This window comes from Ammodytes marinus (assembly GCF_949987685.1).
Source record: "Ammodytes marinus genome assembly, chromosome: 2".
Classification (NCBI taxonomy): domain Eukaryota; kingdom Metazoa; phylum Chordata; class Actinopteri; order Uranoscopiformes; family Ammodytidae; genus Ammodytes; species Ammodytes marinus.
The window spans coordinates 20,365,055-20,387,804 of record NC_137231.1 but is presented as its reverse complement, the minus strand read 5'-3'; the positions used below and the strand labels follow the sequence as shown (position 1 = coordinate 20,387,804).

The window sequence follows — 22,750 nt, the reverse complement described above, 5'->3', positions numbered from 1 at the left end:
GATTTGATTAATTGATTGATTGATTGATTGGTTGGTTGAGGAAATCCGAAGATCGAAAAAATTTGCTTACCTACAGTCTTGATGAATCTATGAAAACAGTCAAGTCTGAGCTCTAACTCCAAACTCCAAACCCCAAAAGATTTAAATTAAAACTATTTCAGTCTATTTCTATCTTTTCAATGTAAATTGAGAGCAACTAAAAACAGTCAAATGCATGGTCATTGGTCACACATACAGTACCTGGCCATGAAGCTGATTCTGATATATACCAATATTCTGACAAGCATCTTGATGACACGTGTAATAATTTACCATGCAACCAGCAAAGGGTGAACAACACAGGCAAATGTCACCAAATAACTAACAATTCAAGTGCACTATGAACACTCCACAAACATATCACGTGCAAAGACAATTATCAAATATGTCAAAAATATATCAACAATGTACTCAAATGATTGGATAAAAGGAAAATGTATCAAAAATGAAAAAGTATCAAAAATGTATTAATGTTTTATGATCTCAATACATAATATTATACTGTACACAGTATATAAAATGGATGTAGCATCCGGGCTGACCTCAGTTATTCAGACTGCATCCCATTCTCCTGGCGTATGCACGTCGCCATCTTGTGAGATTTTAATCTACACATTCACCTAAAATACAGTGGCCTTATGACACTTCTCAAGCTTTCTTGATTTTGACCAAGCCAATATTCTTGTCCACTCATTTTCAGACCAGCAACCTGAAGGTAAAGATGTTACTTCACTTTTCTAAGCAGAAGACTGATTTAACGCAGCATTCACTGCTACAGAAATGCGATGCCATGTTATTTCTAGTAGACGCTGCTGACCATCATGACAGCACTTTTATGATTTGTGCTCTTACAGCTATACATTTCTTTCTCCCTTCTTCGCTTTCTCAAGTACCGGAAACTGATCATTATATTACTAGGCCTATAGGTTTATAGTGCTTGATTTAGACTTAGAAACTTTTTGATACTGGTTCATTTTCACCAAAGAAATAAAATAAAACCAACATCACTGTTTTTTTTTAGAAAGAAAAACCTCATACTATCAAGGTAGCTTTCTTCTTCACTGAACCTCACTCACCCTGGGATCCCACTGGCTGCACGTGCGTTGTCTTACAGTGTTATACTTTTTTACATGTATACTCATACTCATTATAGTCATTCTGATTGCACCCAATGCAGCTCATATTTAGATGCACAGTGAACTGAAAATGATTCCAGGCAGATCCAATGAAATATGCCCTGGCCCTTGAAAAAGGCCTGTTGCACAGTTCAGCTTAGAGGTAAGATGCATCCCCTTCGTCGCAAGAAGGTCCTAATGCATCCTCAAGGGCCCTCCACCTGCTCTCTGCTTCCTCGGTCACCATGGAGATTTGTCTCATTCGGCAAACGATAGGGTTAAATAAGTACACATTCAGAATAGCATGAACAACAGCAAAACATGTAAACACTTGTTGGAGGCCTGGAACAAGCATGAAATAGAGGGACTAGACATGGTGCTTTGATATGCTTTTAAAACTCCCATCCTTCCCCTCCTCCACTCGAAACAAAATGGTTTTGAGCCATCTCTTAGTAGCTGTTTGTGGAGGGATACTTAATGGGATCCAAAGTGATGGGAAGCTAGACAGATGAGCTGGTAGAGGGGTGGCACGAATGTAAAGCCTGAATAGAATTAAAAAATTAAACAGCACTTGATATTCTTCGGCCCGCGGGGCCATTAGGGGAGAGCCATGTTCGCTAAATTAGATTAATGAGGAGTTTGGCACCCAGCTAGCTACATGAAGAAAGAAAACTGAAGAAAGGAGAGTAGTGCAGGAGCAACACATAGAACACATGATTCTTTGAATGAGCAGGAGACAGAGCAGAAATCACCGGATTTCAATCAAAAATATTTAATTGCCCTATAGGTTCAGGAACAGTCCTCTGATGAGTTTGTGTGCAGAATACATTTGAAACACTCAGGTTTTCACAGTGGACACAGGGGGGTAAACAAAGCAGGGAGCGGGGTGTCAATGATAAGAGAAGGGAGGAAGTGAGAGATAGAAAGAGAGAGAGAGAGAATTGTGAATCACACACTGCTGCTCTGATCCCAGCGTGTGACCATCTCTGTCCCAGCCAGACCCCCCGCCTGGCCTCCAGGGAATTCATCTGTGCGTGTTTGTGTGCGTGTGTGTGTGTGTGTGTGCGTGTGTGCTTGATTGACAGGGGAAGAGCGTACATTGGTCAGAGAGCATATGCACATGGTGCTGTTGTCGGTGCATGTCTGTGTGTCTCTGTGAGCCCTCCCAGCAGGGGGGAAAGCACAGGGGATGCAGCAACAGAGGTTTTTTCTGAGAAACGGCCACGAACCTGTGCTATCAAAGGGGGCTGCATTATTTCTCAGAACCAACGGCAAACACTCTTAACTGCTGAATCTCAATCGCTCCTGCATGCAACTTGATCTGAATGGTTAAATGGGCACCACCTTCACTTCTGCCTGGCCTGGACCCTCCTATTATCCTTGGTGTCAATTTGACCCCATTCAATGTATATCATTCAAAAAATAATAGTTGACTTTTTTTTGCTTCATATTTCATAACTTTTCCTAATTTGATTGGGACAACTGATTAACCATAAAATTATCATGATGAAATATTTTCAATGCGCTGAACACATATTACACACATTGATGTTCCTCTGGGGTCAATTTGACCCCAAGCTGTTTTAGCTATGTAAAAATTGTCTGTCTCAACATCCCCACACCTGCAGGTGCAGAGTTGAACTCACTGATAGGTTTCGTTATCAAGGGGTTATTTATGTATTCAACAAATAAACTAGGTCAACAATTTTCTGTAAATCATTTTCTGGAGGCAAATATCCCTGGAGTCAGATTTACCCCAAGGGTGAAATGTGTTTGTGATATTTGAGGATAAGAGGAGAGTTGATAAAGTCGTGGTGGATAACTTCAAGCCAACCTTATTCAAAGAAGAGCTGACAAACAATGTGCAGCATTCGATATTTAATGGGGCCACGTAATGTTCACAAAACAATTAAAACACATCCCGTGCTCTGATGGACAGCAAGAAGATGGTTAATCACACAAATAAGGAGCTTACTTTTGGGATGTCAGGGGAGATAAGGGTCTGAGGGCAAAGTGTGTCATAATGTGTATGGAATGTGAAGCCCATTGATGTCTATTTGTGATATTTGGCTATATAAATAAGACTGATATGATTTGATTTACAGATAGATTTTCTACCGTGTAAGGGTAAGTGAGCAAATTAGGCAACTCAAACAGTGTGTGTATCTGTCTGACCAATTAATAAGTGGGCATGTTATTTCTTAATTGGTTAGTTTAACTAAGTGCTCCTGTTTCCTCCCACAGACTGAATATAGGCCGGTCAGGGGAATGATGTGAATTGAGTTTGAATGTAAATGCAAGTGTCCATTTTGTGTGAGTGTAGTGCTAGACAGGCAGTCAGGGTGTCTAGTAATAAGCTTTTACATACAAAACATATGATGGGCATTACAAATATGATGCTCTTGTATAGTTGTATAGACTGTCCACCAATATGTACAAGTGCACATTAAATCATTAGTCAATTATCCAGAATATCTCTGTGCAACTGTTTTGATAATTGTTTAAGTCATATTTAGCATCATAAAAGCCATTTAATTTCAACATTGAGTCCAATTTTCTAAAATTTGAGGATTTATTTTTATTAATTTTCAGGTTCGGACTATTGACTTGTTTAAACAAACATTGGGTATATATGTGAAGTGCATTTTTTTTTTAAATCACAACAATCAATAATAAGGATAGAATAATTCACTATTGAATGAAAAATAATGAAACTAGAAATTATTCAACAGATCAATCCAAAATGAAACAACCATCAGTTGCAGTCCTATAAAAATAAGAAAAACAATTAGCTCCTCGTGTAAACTTGTAAAAAGCGCAAATTGCAACAGTTTAGTGGATTTAAAGCATAACTACTTAAAAGGTTCAACCTCTGTGTACTGTTTCTGTAGAAATTATGTTAATTTGACTAACGCGATCACTGCTTTTGTGGATAATTTTCTGATGAGAAACATGCCTCTCCACTGTTCACCACAATTAATGTGGCAGAGCGAATATTCACCTGCGCACAATTGTGAGGGATTCTCCTGTTTAATTTCTCATTCTGCACAGAGACACGTCCGTATAATTATGTGTCAACGAGCAATTAAAGCATCAATTAAAGTCAGTAAAGGAGGGAGCATATCATGGGCAACAGGGATTAGGCACAACAGTCACACGTTTGTGTAGCTTGATCAAATTGTTTATCTTTCTATCGTATCTATCTTTCTATCGTATCTATCGTATCTATCTATCTATCTATCTATCCATCTATCTATCTATCTATCTATCTATCTATCTATCTATCTATCTATCTATCTATCTATCTATCTATCTATCTATCTATCTATCTATCTATCTATCTATCTATCTATCTATCTATCTATCTATCTATCTATCTATCTATCTATCTATCTATCTATCTATCTATCTATCTATCTATCTATCTATCTATCTATCTATCTATCTATCTATCTATCTATCTATCTATCTATCTATCTATCTATCTATCTATCTATCTCCTCCCCTGATTGTGTCACTCCTCTCCATCTTCACTTCTCCTTATCATCTCTGTCTCTTTGTAATCATCCCAATAAGTGCTTTCTGTGAATCCTTTCTAACTCCTGTTTCAATTAATAATTTTTTTTCTCCCTCCCCCTGCCTCCATGTGCATCCTTCATCGGCCTTCTTCCTTCCCCTCCGTTCCTCTGCCTTTGTGTGCTCTTTGGAGTGCAGGCAGATGACAACTTCATCTCCATCACTCAATTCTCTCTCCTCTCCTCTCCATCTCCTTGGAGTGGTGCTACATGACAATCCAATATCCACCAGTCTCAGTCTCTTAATGCTCACCCTCTTCGTCTCTTGCCCCCCCCCCATCTCCGTGTTTCTCACTCTTTACTCCATATGTCCATCTTTCTCATTTTCCTCCCATCCCTGCATCTCCCCTGCAGTAAAAGCAACAATTCCATTGTTATATTATAAAATTGTTACAAAAATAAAGTTGTTTTTGGGGTAGCCTTGAAAATATGGTACGGTAGAAGGGTGGGGGGTACTGTATGTTCTCAAACAGCTCTAAGAATTGTCCTTTGGAAAACATGTTGTAACACACACACAAAAAATACAGTGTAATACATAAATGGAGACAAGATCTCACAATCAAGAGTGTCCACTCTCCTACTGCTGCTTGAAAGCAAAACCTTTAAATTGTTGAAATGTTGTGATTGTCATTGCAGATGTCCACAATATAAAACATTGAACACAAAATATAATAATAGACCGAAATGTAATTTTAAAAAGAACACGTAATGTATATGAAGAGTAAATTTCACATTGTACATTCACAGATCTTTCATCATATTCCTTTTTAGATCGGATCTTTAATTAGTTTTCTACAAGGTAAATTTACTTTAAGCTTTCAGATAATTATTCCAATATTGCAAGTTTCAAAAAACAAATAAAAGCTACGTATATCTCAGCATTTTTTCTCCAAGCATTTAATATAATTTGGTTGCTCTTATGGCAATTTGAATTGTTTTAATAGCAGGGCACATTTAGTGCTGCGAACAATTACTGTGATGCTCAGCCAAACTATTTGATGCAATCTTTTTTCTTTATATACATTTTTTTTCATAAATTTTTATTTAATTTTTTAAATGTGGTATTTTTAAAAGGGATGAGGCACTTAATGAGAACAAAACAGTCACTGTGAATGTGTCAGTGTGGGCCAAACAGACGATATTCATCCCGATTTTCTTTTTCATGTAAACACAGTCCTGCTTCGTTGGGCAGGAAACGAAAAAGTGTATTAGCAAAGACACACATCTCTTGGTCTAACTCACATAGTTTGTATTATGTAGTTGTAATTTTGTTACTATTATTATGTTATTAAGAATAACCTAGCCAGCGACAACATATCAAATATAAAAGGTCCCTTCTGTGTAGCAAAATTGCAGTTCCCTGACAAATTATGTTTGCTTTTCCTTCCTGATCCAACTCAATCTAATCTAAATGAGTTGTTTTTCTTTTCTTTTTTTTTGCAATAGGAGGGGACACATAGTGAGACAGAGCCTAAAAATGTCCTATGTGACAGAGTCTGATGGCTGAGGCTAATGTTCCCTCTCTGTGGGTGTGTAAAATTCACACATGTGAACACACTTCCTGCCCGTGAGAAGGGAGCCATCTGACCTTTAGCTCATGGCAGATTTAATTTAAGAGACTGTCAATTGTCGCCTCTGTGACCACATGCTTCTCTCACACATGCAGATTTGGAAAATGCACACCCTTGATACCCTCCTCTTTTATTACAGTAATGACCATGTTACTTGGACAATCACTCTGCCAGTCCAGCCCAGCTTGACTGACCAGTCTATGGTGGCCTGATAAAATTCATCATGCACTTTAGTTTGTTTTGTTGAATGGGGGGAAAAAAGAAGACAACAGTGACATCCAGTGGCCGAGTATTACACTGTTATACTTGACCCATTCATGCCAGGCAGGGAAATGTCCTGTCTCCTACAGTTTTTCTCAGTTGCTTTGGTGCTTTTCTCAGATCAGAATAAAAATTCTCATAACTATTAGTTCAACCTGCGCAACATTTAGTCATTTGAGCACATCTTAGTAGCAATTTCTCCTTCCTCTGAACAAATTGCAAATGCTTTTGGACATGTATCAGTTGCTTTCATACAATTATCTGCTGTTTTATAACATTGTCATTTGCTTATGTCATGTCAGTCAAAATTAACTATACTTATGGATGCTGAATAGTCGTTCCCAATAAAACTAATAGTCTTTATTTCATTGCTTGAGTCATTACATACAAAATTGTTGAACTAGTTATCAAATTCTGTCAAGCACATTTTATACCTTTCTTTATATTTTTTTCCTGGAAATGTCTCCTAAATTGAACAATTGCTCTCAGGTGGACTTCAGCTTTCACTCACGAGGATAATAGATGAAAATATGTGGCCAGACAGACAGGAACGTCTGGATGTGCCAGAAGGATATACCTATATATGTTCAGTTACAATATGTCCTGTTATATTGTTCCCATTTGTGCACAGCCCTACCAAAAGGGTGTTTTTTTATGTTTGTTCTAAATAAGTAACTGAAGTGTATTTTTCTTTTGCACAATGCTGTAGAATTGCAAAGAGCATATACAGTAAAAATGTGAAACATATGTATTCAGTGTTTTGTACTCACTTACTCCCCTAACTACAGCAATGTGTAACTTTACTGTAGTTTTCAAATGGCTGTATAAGTAGTGTATAGTGCTGTCTTGAGCATTTTCAGGTAGTGTCACCGAGTTCTGACCTTTTTTTTGCATTGGAAAACACTGAGAAAATAAACTGTCATAATGAAAACATGACAAAGCCATTTGACTATCTTGTTCATAAACAATGGTGTCAAGACTTCTCATTTTGATGACACTGGCAGTTTCATTGACATGATGAATACTTGCTTTTGAGGAATAGACTATCCATTTTGAGCAAGTGACGTACTTTTCACAGTTTGCGCTAATTGTTTTTGAGAAATGCACTAACTGCTGTGCAAATGTTAATACTGATGTTAGAAAAGCACCAAAGCGACTGAGAAAAACTGTAAGTATGAGGAGACTGCTGTTTTTTCTTCTTCTTTTGTCTTAGAAAAGACTCTGACACAACTTTTGTGCCATGGGATGTTTAAACACAACATTGTGGCCATTGTCCTTTACATTCTTTATCTTTTATCTTTATTTTTTATAGATTACTGCTGCTGCGTATTATTTAAGGGGGGAGCAGAGGTACTCAGATCTTTCACACAAGTAATAGAAGTGTAGAAATACGTTGTTACAACTAAAAGCCCAATTTACTTAAGTGAAAGTACACAAGTATAACCATCAAACATTTTATAAAATGGTCAAATTAAAAATACTCATTAAGCAGGATAAACCATTTAAGAATAATGTCATTATACTGAATGACATAATTATGTGTGAAGCACTTTCTAAATATGTGTTTCAGACGTGCATGTCTCAACTGAATATGTACACACAGCTGATGATCAGTCCAACTCAAATGGAATTAGATGATTTTTGTTAAAAACCTTTTTACAAATACAGGCATCAATTGATGCAAATGGTACATTTAAATCTTAAATTTTTTTAACATTTTGCCAAAAAAGGAAGATTTAATAATGCTAAGAGCATTATTTCTCTTACATTTTGTATTTTTTTTGTACTACTACCACTGCTTTTACAGTACATACAGCATGCCTTATACTGTGTTACTCTAGATTTTCCATTTATAAACAGGTTTATTGATGTGTCTGATCTTTCTGCTTTGCTTTTCTCTTGTAAATGTTAAGAATAATTGGGACACACACATACATTTTTTGATTTATTGAAAATGCATTATAACTAGGGCTGTCAAATTAACGCGTTAATTTCGATTAATTAATCACAGAAAAATTAACGCGATTAAAAAAATTAACGCAGATTAATTGCACTTCTATAATGCCCATTGACCCGGTGCAAAAGTGGTGCGCAGCTGCACCGAACTGCACCTGTAGCTTGCATACACAGCCCGCACGGGTGAAAGGGAGAAAAGTAAAGAGAGAAGCAGGGGAAAGGGCGGGGCCGAGGGCTCTATGGACGGTTTATGGGATGCTTCGGGCAAATAAGCATGAAGGTAGGAAGACATCTTACTTTATTCTCTGTCTGTGCATTATTGATTTAGTGGGTGCAACAATATAGGTTCAAAAGTATCTCTCAATCTTCCTCTGTGTGTCTTAATTTTGTTTGCTAGCTGTCTCGTCTCCCGCGTAAACGGACACCCGCCCTGTGTGTGTATGTGTGTGTGTGTCAATATTTTTGCCTATGAGTACGACGATGGTGAATGAATCGGCATAGGCATCTGTGGCAGTGCAGCGCTGTCTGTTGTAGAGACAGAAGTTACGAGAGACGGAGAGAGAGAGAGAGAGAGAGAGAGAGCCAGAGAGAGAAAGAGAAACAAACTGTACTAGCAGGCTATACAGCTGTTTATAAACAGGTATAAAAGTGTCATAAAAGTATGCGATTAATTTAGATTAATTAATCGCAGAGCCTGTAATTAATTAGATTAATTTGTTTAATCGCTTGACAGCCCTAATTATAACAACAGTGCACATAATACATTTAAAAGAAAATAAATTCACAAGGCTACTGTTGAGGTGTGTGCTTTTGTTCAAACCTCAATGGTAGCCTTGTGAATGTATTGATATGAGACTCAAAGCACCAAGCTGCAGTTGAAGTGTGTGGGGGGGTTGAGTGTGCAGCAGTCCTGTAGAATGCTCTGCCTTAATCCTCCTCCGATCGTCACGTTCAATGGGGTATACACCGTCACACTGTGAATAACACACACACACACACACACACGCACGCACACACACACACACACAAACACACACACACACACACACACACACACACACACACACACACACACACACACACACACACACACTGAATCACAGTATCTTTCATCAGCTCTACTCATTTTAAAAACCTGTATTGAATTTATTTATAGCTGTACGGAAATGTAAAGAAATATCTATGCATTACAAGTAAATACATAGATAAAGTATATTATTATTGGGAAATATGTTATTTTAGAAAGTCAGCAAAGAAATCATAAAAACACAGGAATATGACAGTATACATCTAATATACAGACATTTATGAGACATTACCCGTGTCACAATAATGTCTCCATTTAGACATGGGGCCTATTATCTCACATCTCATCCGTTGTTAACTGGTTCAAATGCCTTAATGGCATCAACAACATTTTCATGGAAGGAATTAATCGTAGTACTAAATGTGTCTAAAACTGGCAACAGAGTACGAGTAATTTTATGTTTCTGCAAGTTGAGATCTTGAGATACATACGTATAACAATATTCATACAGGATGTGGATAAAAGATAAATAGTGGTATAAAGGAATAAACACCTGCAATACAAGCTGTCATGAAACAGGAGACACTGCCTGCAATCAGAGCTCAGAGGCCACAGCTGGAGATGTCGGCCCGTCTGTCTGGAGCCATAGTTGCTGTAAAAACAACAATTGTATTTTAAAGAGACATAAGATGAAAGCAGCAACAGGTACCTAACAATAATGTTTAGACGACTGAAGAAATGCCCACAATGAATAACGTAAATTATTCATGCAGTATTATAATATAAGTGTGTACAATCTGCAATTAGGTTTCACACCAAAAAAAGAAGAAAAAACTAACTGAAAGGCGCTATTAATTTACAATGTTATTGTAATTTAATAAAATTTTACAATTGTATTGTAACATTTTAAAACATGATTCTATTTTCTTCCTACACTTTAAAAAAAAATGGGCTTCTTTTTGAAGTCTTTCTCTGTTCAACACTCCCTTCTTTTACATTTACTACTTCCAAACATGACCCCTCGTTCCTCATTTCTTCTGTGTTTTGGGTCTAAATTATTTTTTTTGTTTGTTTCACCTTTAACGATTCAAAGTTTTTTTTTGTTGAGTTCATTCCCATCCTTCTTTTGACACAGACTTAACTTGCCTCTTGGCCCACACACACTGTAACTTGATTAAATGTAACATATGGATTTCTCACCTCTTCCCCTCCCGAACAAAAAGTTAATTTTAAATAATAATTAGATTTGTTTGTGTGCTGCACATTCCTGCGGTATGTGTGTGGCAGTGATTGTATCTGCTGATTGCTTTGTTTCAAGACATTGACTGTTTGTGCTTGTTTTTACATTTGGGAAAATTAAGCTCTCAATTTCAATCAAGTGTTACTCAATCAGGGTTGCCAAAATGTTGCAGAATATGACACCAGCCAACAACTGTCTGAACTTGAATGTCTTGTTTGTTTGCTAAAACGCTCATGAGGTGGCACTTACACAATGCATCAACTGCAATCCCCAGGGCAGAAAAGTTGGAAAATCCACACAAAGCATAGGTTCCAATGGTTTCAGAGTGAACCTGAAGGAGAAAATGTATTACATATTATTACAATTTATTACATTTGTAAATGAATTTGATGGCCGTGTTACAGACAGTATATTGAACTTCCTTATGTCATATGCACAACAAGATGGCATTGGGAAGTTTGACTTTTATGTCTGGTTCAGTAAGTATAAGCTATTTAAAAAAAAATAAGGTAAATAAGCAACAACTAAAACACTTACCAAACATGATCAACAGTAAACGGATTTCTTCATGGCAGTGAGTCGAAATTGTGTAATGCTAATAGCTCACGTATGTCCATACCCTGGACTAACACACTCTACTGTATCAGTGGACTAGTGTTTAATTATGGGCAGGAACATGATTTGCGTCACATGCAAGCTTGACCAAGTGCATGTGCATCCTCAAAGCTGGTCATAAGAATAAACAAAATCAGACTTGATCAAAACAACATTGCTTCATGGTGCTATTAGTGTTCAACAAAACTTCACAAGGTACCTGTAATGGATATCTATGCTAATATTTAAACATTAACTTGTTCAATGTGACTGTAGTCTCCCTGTTCTGTTATCTGGGCAGTTACTGGCACTATGGCAAAAGGGGTGAATAATTTGCCCCATAGGCCCCTACATAGGCTAAGGCTTATGCCAATAAAGCTAACAGGCTCTCAAAAGTACCTCACTTAAATGTAATTTTCAACTAAATCCTGTTTGTCTATAGACATTGAGAGATGCATTAGACTTAGTCTCTAATTGCACCATAATATTGGATAATAATACTGAGTGTAAACCCAACATTGTTACCACTAATTAAAGATCTCTTACTGGACCAATCGGTCAGCCGCTCATTATGTTCAACCTGAACAACTAAAAATTAGAATCTTCACCAAAAATAAATGTGAACAAAGGTAAGACGAGTAAGACTCACAGAGAGATACTGCTTTACATTGTCAAAATATTCTGGCCCTCCTGCTTTCCGCCTCTTTATTAACTCCGACAACTTCTGATAGGCCACAAACTCATTGAGAAAAGTTTTTATGCCAATCAGCTCAGCAACAATGAAAGAGTCCTCCCAGGAAACTCCCATCATGAAGGACACAGGCATGAACACGTAAGAGCAGATGAGCTAAAGGAAAGACAGAAAGAAGCAAATATTTACACTGAGTATTTATCTGAGAGTTGTTGTAGTGTTTGAGTGTCAGGTCGGGGTCATCACCGAGAAGCTAAGCTGTGGACAGTCAAACATCCCGCCCAGCCAGGAGGACAGAGCCGAATCAAAAAAGGCCAACAGTGCCAAGAAGGCAATGAGGTTGACAACAATGTTGGCCACTATACCCACAGCATAAGATGCACCTTGGGATGCCACCTGCAACACGTTCATACTATCTCTGAGTAGACACAGGCAACATTTAAATGGTTATAAAACACACAATCCTTCGAACAGCATTCTATCAACAGTGTCATCAGCTATGGTATTGATAAGTTAATGGCATTTAAAATATTTGCAGGCAATGACGATGACAAACAACAATATCCTTTATACAGATAATTTTTGATTTCCGTAACATTTCTTAATTTTTTTCATACATTTATATGATTACAACAGAAATCCGCCCATCATTATAAAACTTTTTTCCCCTTCATTTTGTTTAATTTTGAAAGACACACCAGGAATGGTGAAACTATAGTGATTGCTGCTGTTATGATATCAATATGACTGTCAACAGATTATTTCTTTATCTGTTTAATCGGAGAGACGAGCGTCTCGCTGAAAAAAATATGCAAGCCTGAGGTGAAGTGGTGTGTCGCTGCCGACAGGTGCTCCACACTCAAGTTTTAGACCGTTTTGAGTGCACGACCGAGGAACTTACAGTGCACTGCATTTTGGCACACTCTCCGGTTTTGCGCAAAGTGCACTCAAAAAAGTAAGTGTAAGTACAGAAGTGTGCGATTTCAGACACAGCCCGGTGCCAGAGTGTGCGTCGCACTACCCACGGTATTTATACGTACCTGGCTGAATGTTTTCTCTCGTTGTTCTCACTAGTGTTTTGCTTGTTGCTCTTGTTGTTTTGCTACTTTGACTTACCTTGTTTTTCTTGTCTGCCTACACCCCCCCCCCCCCCCCCCCCCCGCACCCCCTCCGGATGCCTGCCTCACACTGGTCCCACAAAATAAATCTTTTTTTAATTCAATCCTACCCCAGTCTCTGTCTGCTCTTGGGTCTTACCAGCGTCAAACCATAACATAAAGGCTCCTAAAATGCTTCCAGAGATGCTGGCAAACCCTCCTGTCATCACTGCATGGATCTCAGAGCGAGTTAGTTTACTGATATATGGACGAATCAAGAGCGGCGATTCTGTCTGAAAGAGAGAAATGGAGAGGTGCCAAAACAATATTATTTTTGGGCTAGAGAAAATTACAGATTAATATAATTTAATCAGTGGTTTGATCGTTGTTGTTGTTCATTGTTTAAGCATTAGTTTACCTGTCCCAAGAATATATTTCCAGCTGCGGCCATTGATTCTGTGGGAGACGTTCTCATGGTAACCTGGTTACCAATCTGGGGAGAAAAAAGCACAAAGAAATCATAGGAAAGTAATGCAGAGAAATTATACTAGATCATAAATATCTAAATATCATGGTCCTCCTTATGTCACCATGTACTTTTCAAATGTAATCTTTCTGACAGTCGTCATTTAGCTTTCACTCCTTGCATTAAAAATAAATAACTAGAAATTATTAATTTTGACAGATAAACTTATAACAAATATGTATACACAGTAAACACATTTTAGTCTCTTCCTCACCTTGCCAACGAGCCAGGGCATGAAGCCAATGAGGATGGAGATGACAGAGTTTAAAAAAACAATATAGGCATTACCTGGGAAGAGTCCACAATTATCATCAACATCAATGTAACCATGATCAATTAACTACTAATGAAGTACCTGCACACATGATAGACAGTGATGAGAATCATACTTGCGTGTCTTACCTTGAAGATGAAGAAGTGGTCAGTGTAACTTGCACCAAACACAAACTCAGACCCAACATCTGCAAATGACAGGAAAATCTGTATGGAGGAGATTTTGAATAGTAAGCAACAGAAATAAACCATTTAAAAACAACTGTGAGTGTGTGTGTGTGTGTGTGTGTGTGTGTGTGTGTGTGTGTGTGTGTGTGTGTGTATGTTTGTGGCTACCTCCACTTGATTTCCAAGCCACTCCAGTGTAGCTAAGCCAACTTTGGTCCTGAGGATCAGCAGACCAAAGACAAACTGTAGCATGATCCCACATAGCAAAGTTTGCCAAGGCCACTGCAACACACGTGAATGCAATATGTACACACACAATCAAAAACTAAAATTTCTCAGAGTCTGTGTGTGTGTGTGTGTGTTTGCATCTCTTACCCGGAATGGATGTTTTGAGAACACCAGCATTAAGAGGATGAAGAGCAGCAAGCCAAAGAAAGACACAAGCTGTCTGGTCCCCTGCGAGCCAGCACACCACAGCCAACAGCAGTAACACGTATGTTATCCTGAGGAAAGAGAGAGACAGACAAGCAGTTAAGCCTTCTCCCTGCTAACTTTTTTTTGTTGGCATTTTTATGTTTTATTGATAGTGTAGAGACAGAGTTGAAATGGGGCAGAGAGGGGAACGAACCCGGGTCCGCTGCTGGCCGAGGCCCATGGGGGGGACGCCCTACCAACTGAGCTAAGGGCGCCCCCCTCCCTACTAACTTTGATAAGGAAGGTGCACAACCATCTGATCCAAAACCAGTTTGTGCTGAGAAGGTGTCTGACAGGACGGAGCTCCTCCCACAATTGGTCGCCATAGCGTTTCATCATCCAATCCCAGGCCAGGAAGAATACGGTTACCAAGGAGATGACCAGCAGCACCACAGCCCGGTGGTTTAGGATACATGCCGCTATCACTATGGCAACAAAGACTGAAACAAATTGGGCATTAGTATGATTTATATCCCACTGTGCCACTGTAACACTTCTTTCATTTATACAAGACTCATCTTTTCATTTATTTGCGGCTTTACATCCTCCACTTGTTGTTTAGGTTATAGCTGAACTGAAGGCAATGCAACTGTTCCACACAAATTTGATTGCAGCTTATGCTTTCCTCTTAAAAAAGTGTTATCCTAGCCTGAAAATGATGCATTTTCATAATTAGTATTTAAAAAACTCGATTAGTATACGAGGAATCTAAAACAATTTCATATTTAGAGCAGGTAAGAGGTTCAAGCACCACAATTGAATTTATTTGGCTGGACCAGTTTTCGGATATGAATGTTCAAGAGAAAAAAAGGTTGAGTTTTGCTAGGATATGTTATGTTAAGTTGAATTCCACAAGGGGGATTGGTGATGTATCACATTCTTAACTGATTAAAACTCTTGAACTATTTATAATGCTGTATAAGTTAATGCTTTTGAGAATCTGACATACCTCAAAGGTTCATAAGGGGTAATTATAAGACAGACTTGAGAGCAACATCTTTGAAGTTATGTAGGTCAAAACCTGCACTATCTTCTTTTATTATCTTTGGAGTAATTGATTGTCACTGTGCCCGTAACTGCTCTGTTAAAATGAAGTTGTTATTGTTGTTGTTGTTGGTGAGAGAGAGAGAGAGAGAGAGAGAGAGAGAGAGAGAGAGAGAGAGAGAGAGAGAGAGCGAGAGAGAGAGAGAGAGAGAGAGAGAAATCAAAAGTACCACAATGGATTGCACGGAACAATGGACACACTTTGTCTCAACATCAACACAAGACTCTTTCACACTGCAAATTAAACAAACACATTTTGCTTTGATGCTCTGGCCTATGTAAACACAAAGTGAGAAAGGCAAATACCTCCAACCCATTTACGACCCAGAGTTACACTTTAACAGATGCTCACAAAGAGTATTTACCTGCTGCTAAAACCAGATGTATAATCAGACGGATGTGGTCTCTGTTCTCTGCCAAAGAGCTATGGAATGCCTCCATGTTCTTCTCCAGCAAGCTACGCACAAACAAATGCGGGGCGATAAGTTGGATAGATATGGAACAATAACAGAAACCATACATCATAGGGAACATGGAAAAGGGCTGGTGAATTAGACGGATATCAGAAAAAAAGAGACGAAAAAAAATAACCATTTGTCCTGCTGCTCTCTCTCTTTGTGAGCATTATCTGCAGCTTCTGAGGCAACATTGTCCTCATCAATGTCTTACCGATCCTGCTCCTCCTGCCACAGACACACACAAATACACATAGCTTGAGGATAATAAAGATTAAGAAGATGCTCACATAATTTCAAATATTTACATATAGAACCTAGATGCAAACAGGTAACTTGAAGAAGAGCTTCTAATCTTGTGTACTCCTGAGCATAAGTGTCTGTGTATGCACAGGTGTGTTTTTGACTGAGGGTCTCAAGCAGCCTACTTGCAGTATTTGGACTAAAGCCACTTGTTACGAAGATTTTAGCGTGAAATACACTTCATTAGCCAAGCCAATAGTCCTATTAAATTACAAGCAACAGAAAGATGTTGTTTTAACAAATAGATTCGCACAAATAAAACTTATTTTCAATGAATTATAGTACACTGTCCTAAAAGACTGTAGGGGTTCTCAAACATTTCTTTTCAACTGCATAATTACAATGTATCCTGATGAACAAGTCCAGGCTGCAAACACATATTTAGCTTACCTCTGACACAAAGGTCTTGTTGTCTTTCCCTCTCCTTTGACTCTTACTTTCTATTTTATCCAGCTCCATTCTCTGGCTCTTCACGTACACTGGCCAGACTTCCTGTGAGTCTTTTTTTAAGCACACCTGTCCCCTCTCCTTTCCCCTCCCTCCTTATGTGACTCTCCTTCCGCTAATAGTCTTGTGTAGCTGTCATCGGGTTAAATGGCAAGAGGTCATTAAGGGGTAAGCTTAAAGCACACACACACACACACACACACACACACACACACACACACACACACACACACACACACACACACACACAAATGCAAGTTAATGTACAGTATAAATAGGCAGGCAGGGGCAAATACCAATTCGAATGACATGTCCCTTCCGTTATTTCTTCCAGTCCTCTCCTAGATGTGGCATAGCAATCCATACATGTAGTATAATCACAATAGCAGAAATAAATACAATTATATTATCTTTTTATTTTTGTACATAGTACCCAGGGGGCAAAGTGATTTTATGGACATGGAGCGTTGTAAAAGGTTGTTCACCAAAAATGACATCTAGGACCTTCCATAATCACAACCTGGGTGGACAACCTTGTCAACAAGCTGCTGGAAAGCTACAGCGGGCCGACATAGCAAATCAGAACCACTGTTTAAGTGAGTGGGGGTGAATGGGGATGGGCTAATGGGGAATTTTTTGAACTTATAGATATCATTATGAAACTTTGCCAGTTGATTACTGACATTAAAACAAAAACTTTTTGTATTACAGTATTTTCCAAAATGTTTAAATAAAAAAAAAAACATCAATATCTTACTAATGATGCGTAAATTTGCATATCTGCAAAGTAGCCCCAAAATCTAGATGTTGGAAGAAAACAAAGTCAATTATTTTTTAAATTTTGAAAACAAAACAAGTGTCCAACTGCCTGAAGCCTTTCATAATCACAGTTCAAATTTGATCAATAACCCATAGAAAATACATTTTTTACACACTTACATTTCATGTGCCATGGACCAAAAGTGTCCTTTTGGAGTCTCCAGATGGTATTTTAGGAAACGGCTAGACATTCCCTTGGAAAAAACAGTGTAAAAAATTCATTTTCTATGGGTTATTGATCAAATTTTAACTGTGATTAGGAAAAGCTTCAGGCAGTTGGACACTTGTTTTGTTTTCAAAATTTAAAAACAAATTAATTCTGCTTTTGTCCAACATCTAGATTTTGGGGCTTTGCAGATATGCAAATGTAGCGTCATTAGTAAGATATTGATGATTTTTCATATTTATTCAAACTTTTTGGAAAATACTGTAATACAAAAAGTAGTTTTTTTAATGTCAGTAATCAACTTGCAATGTTTCATAATGATATCTATAAGTTTAAAAAATTCCCTATTAGCCCACCCCCATTCGCTTAAACAGTGGTTGTGATTTGCTCTATGTCGGCCCCCTGTAGCTTTCCAGCAGCTTGTTGACCAGGTTTTCCACCCAGGTTGGGATCCTGGAAGGTCCTGGATATCATTTCTGGTGAACAACCTTTTACAACGCTCCATGTCTGTTTTTCAAAAAAAGGGGGTTTTGCCCCCTAAGTATAGCCCAATATCGCAAATAGCCATTTGCCTCAGTGGGCTTTACAATCTGTACAGCAATTCTACATCCTCTGCTATTCGACCTACGACAAAAGGAAAGGGGATCCCTCTCCCAGGACGAACAGACGAGCAATGAATGTCGTTTGTACAGAGCAGACCAACAGAAATATCACAAAAGAACATAATTCAATGACAATATTGTTTTACATAGTATATATTATACATAATAGTCACTCGCTCCATCTCTTTCCTGAAAATAAATTACTGCATATGGATGTAGTTGCAAAAGGCACAGTGTAGTATCACATTTACCTGCAGCCACTAGAGAGCACTAGTGTATAACTTCTGAGGAACCATAATACCTATGGCTAGTGTGTAGAGGTCACAATAGGGTTACATGAGTTCACATGACAATACTTAAATACACCATAAATTGGGTATGACACTGGGAGCACTCATTCAATGCAATTCCGTGCTTTGTACAGAAACATTCGGTAAACATGGATTATCAAAACCAAACAATTATGGCAGTAACCAATTACAATACAATATAACCTTGATTCCACAAATTTGACTGTAGTGTGACTTGCTTGTGTCTAAAAGGTCAAAAAGGTCATTAATAACAACCTTTAAAAGGCATAACTCTGTTACAAATGCAAAAGGAAATCATCTGTCTTGCATTTGTTCCGCGGACTTCCCAAACCTTTTTCCTTATGGGAGTGTGGTAACAGTTCAGTCCAGAAAGGACAGTGTCATTAAAAAAATAAAACACTTCTCCTTTGACTATGAAGACAAGGCCTCACTCAACAACACCACCATCCAGTAAAGCTTTGGTGTAATCCACATGTTAAAACCATCAATCAAGATGAAGCCAAGAGGTAAAAAACAAAGAAAAGAAAAACAAAACAAGGACAAAGCAGGGAAACTTGACAAGACTGTGGTTTGTTTATCCAAACATCTTTTCCCCAAATCCTTCACAGTAAATATAGTAAAAAGACACTGCACACTAGAGCTAGTGTGAGGTTTTCCGCACATACACAGTTTGTCTGGTGTCCCAGTCATGAACCTATCTCTCTGTTACTCATAGCTTTGGGGTAAAGCAGAATGTAAGCTCCTTAATATATTTTTAGAGGCCTGCATGAATAAGTCATGGGAAGGTTTGATAAATGTTTGGCCTTGAAACAGACTCATTCTTCTGCTTTACCTTGTGCAAACCTGTAGCGATTAACAGACACATACGCTCATTTAAAAGACAAAAACGCTTGGCAGGAAGTACAAACAGGTGACTATAATCGATGATGCACCGCTACTACTAATCACTGTCTTGATATTTACACATCTTTTGAAGTTATCTTTAAATAAAATGTTAAATCAACTGTTTGATTAGATGAGATGAGAATGTTTTCATATCATTGTATTTTCAAAAGGTTTTAGGACTGCTGGTTGAATGTCATCATCTTTTGATTGACATTTTCCATATCACTTTACTCAACCATTAAGGGATTACCTGAAGATAATTGGTAGCTGCAGTCCTAGTGGGATTACACAACAGGTGATTGTGAAATCCCATTAGGTAATTGATTCTGTTAAAATATGTGAGTAGCCAGAGGCAAACATATTTACAATAGGATGACATGTTCCATGAGGTGAGTACTTATTGCAAATTTGATTTCAAAATTGTTTTTGAAATTCATTGTCAGTGGGTTAACTGATGCTGTGATTTTTGAGGAGCCACCCGGTTATGTTTTCAGTTTTCAGTACATATATAACAAACTGAGTTTTACTCCAGATAACAATGGAAAATAACAGTTATGTCATTTTAAAAAGCAAGTCCAAAAACATATTTTATGTTTCAGGGAGGACATCTTTCACATATTTGACTTTTGTACGTTTTGCATAAAGCGCACATGAGGCTAAGTATGTCTGGCATACTGTAGTATACTCAGTGTTGGATACAATCCATCCTGCCTGATATGCTTTGCCTGTGGGTGGCAAATTATTCAAGGGGTTGATTACTTGTGTAAAATAACAAAGGTAACAACCTCTGTCAAATTTCAAAATGAACAGAGAGTAATTGGAATATTATGCTTGTTGGACAATGTTTTAATTGGTAAGCCCACTCTGTTGTGCGCAGAATGTGTGCACCTCTGTATCGGAGGCAGGCAGACAGGGCTCCATAATTATACTGCTTTATTCAGCAGCACTGTCTGTGCGTCAGCACAAACGTCATATAGGAGCTGCACATGGGTACAAGACTATGGAGAGACACAGAGGAGAGGAGAGGAGAGGAGAGGAGAGGAGAGGAGAGGAGAGGAGAGGAGAGGAGAGGAGAGGAGAGGAGAGGAGAGGAGAGGAGAGGAGAGGAGAGGAGAGGAGAGGAGAGGAGAGGAGAGGAGAGGAGAGGAGAGGAGAGGAGAGGACTCTTCACAGTTGCGGTGCGTTGTTGTTGCTCTCAGGCAGATGTGCTGTCATTCTCTGTCTCTCACCTACAAGGTGAGAAATTGAGCAGAAGTATCTCTGTTCCTGGATGGCTGAATGGCGTAGAAAAGACGGATCAACTCTTGTGTTAGAAATGCATCCAGCAGCAGGAGATATATTCTGCCAGCAGTATAGCCTACACCCTCCACTCACAAATGACATATTATTGATTCAGGTCTGGTTTGGCTGGGAGCCCCACATGATTATGAAATATGGTCTAATGATTTAATAAGGTGACGCTTGGTTTAGTACACACAGCTAAAGACTTGATGATTGGTGATTGCTTCACTCTCTCTCTCTCTCTCTCTCTCTCTCTCTCTCTCTCTCTCTCCTGTTCTCTCACTCGCTCTCATGTGTTGCTTCAGTCCTGACATCCACCTATTCTCCTTGGTATTTACAGTTTCAGAACCCATCAGCTCCCTATAGACATGTAAAAAAGATTGGATAATCTAAAAACACAACATAGAATGGGACATAGCAGACTGATTTTTTTTTTGTATTCCACCCATATTATTTCGTATTCCTGCAAGTATATAATAATGTGGTTATTGCTGGAAATATGACACTTCCTTGAGTGATATCCTAAATTCAAATCAACGTCTGTCTCAGACAGCTTTGATTTGTCATTGATTAACTCAACTGGATAGAGTGCTACTTATAAAACACCCAGCATAACAACTGGATGATAATGATGATTAGAATGACGACGACGGGGATGAGGAGAATGATTATGGCAATTAGAGTCTGTAAATGGATGGCCCCCTTATATCTCATTTACGCACATAATCTGAAGCCATAGCAGATCATTTCAATAACCTCTTCAACGCAGAAGACTTATCCACCTCTCCTAACTCCTATAGCCTACTCTCCCTATCTCCCCCTCCCTCCCTCTCCCTCTCTCTTTATCTCCGACAGTCAGACAAGGACGTTCCCCTCGCTCACAACTCAAGGCAAGGCCGCTGAAGCCTGTCACAGACCGGTCCGTGAACTCCGAATAAGGCGCCTCTTTAACCCCTGCCTCACTGGCCAACAAATTAAGACAAATAAGCAGGGGGAAAACATGTATTCACGTAGCCGAGTTCGAGCAGCACGGGCCTTGCCGAGGTGCCCATAAGCAAGAAACTCTTCTGCTCCGCACCTGACCCTTTAAGCATTGGAGCAAAGGAACGTTTCCCAAAGGGTGGGTGGGGGTGGGGGTTCAAGGATGTGTTGCTTTATACATAATCTGCTTTGATGCCGGTACTCGCCCTCTTCTTGCTCTGTTCTCTCTCCTCTTTCTTCCCATCGCAGACTGACTTCATCCGCGCGGGAACACCGGTGCGCACCGCACGTCTCGCCCATCCTGACTGCCTTTAATTCTGTTCTATAGGCTATCCACCCATCCGCCACCTCCACCAGTCCTGTGTCGAGAATCCACACAGAAAACACTGTGTCAAGGAGGCTCCAGATAAAGAGAGAGCGAGAGCGAGAGAGAGAGAGAGAGAGCGAGAGAGAGAGAGAGAGAGAGAGAGAGAGAGAGAGAGAGAGAGAGAGAGAGAGAGAGAGAGAGAGAGAGAGAGAGAGTCCCTCCTTGGCACACACCCGTCAGTGTGGCAGTGTGGTTTTTACTGACTGGGTGACTGACTGACTGACTGGGGGATTTTTGTGTGTGGAGAGGATCGACCTGTCCCCTTTTTTCCCTTCTCGCAGTATTGTTGTTCTGTCACGGCCGATGGTTGTTTAGCTGCGCCGCCTTGTATCCAAAACACAGCATCGGATTTTTTTTATTCTTATTTATTTTTTGTTATATACTCTATTTCTCCTCTCTTAATTGGCTGAACCGGGCCTGATATCCAGTCAACCTGGGCCGGGCCGTGGGGCTGTTCAGCGAGCCTTATAGCTGAAGTTGAG

At 38.9% G+C, this 22,750-nt stretch overlaps 1 protein-coding gene across 1 annotated transcript; it reads right to left on the bottom strand.

The window, feature by feature from the left end:
- Positions 1 to 4,192: 4,192 nt before the first annotated feature.
- Positions 4,193 to 16,868, bottom strand: LOC307256325 (solute carrier family 28 member 3-like; the record flags this gene model as incomplete). Its single annotated transcript, XM_080035245.1, is given in 18 exon segments — positions 4,193 to 4,197; positions 10,098 to 10,146; positions 10,150 to 10,196; positions 11,034 to 11,115; positions 12,028 to 12,225; positions 12,316 to 12,485; positions 13,327 to 13,459; positions 13,585 to 13,659; positions 13,907 to 13,968; positions 13,971 to 13,980; positions 14,095 to 14,172; positions 14,302 to 14,415; positions 14,509 to 14,593; positions 14,595 to 14,636; positions 14,861 to 15,047; positions 16,017 to 16,108; positions 16,321 to 16,334; positions 16,800 to 16,868. Coding segments are annotated over 18 exon segments (1,512 nt in total).
- Between the last annotated feature and the right edge of the window lie 5,882 nt (positions 16,869 to 22,750).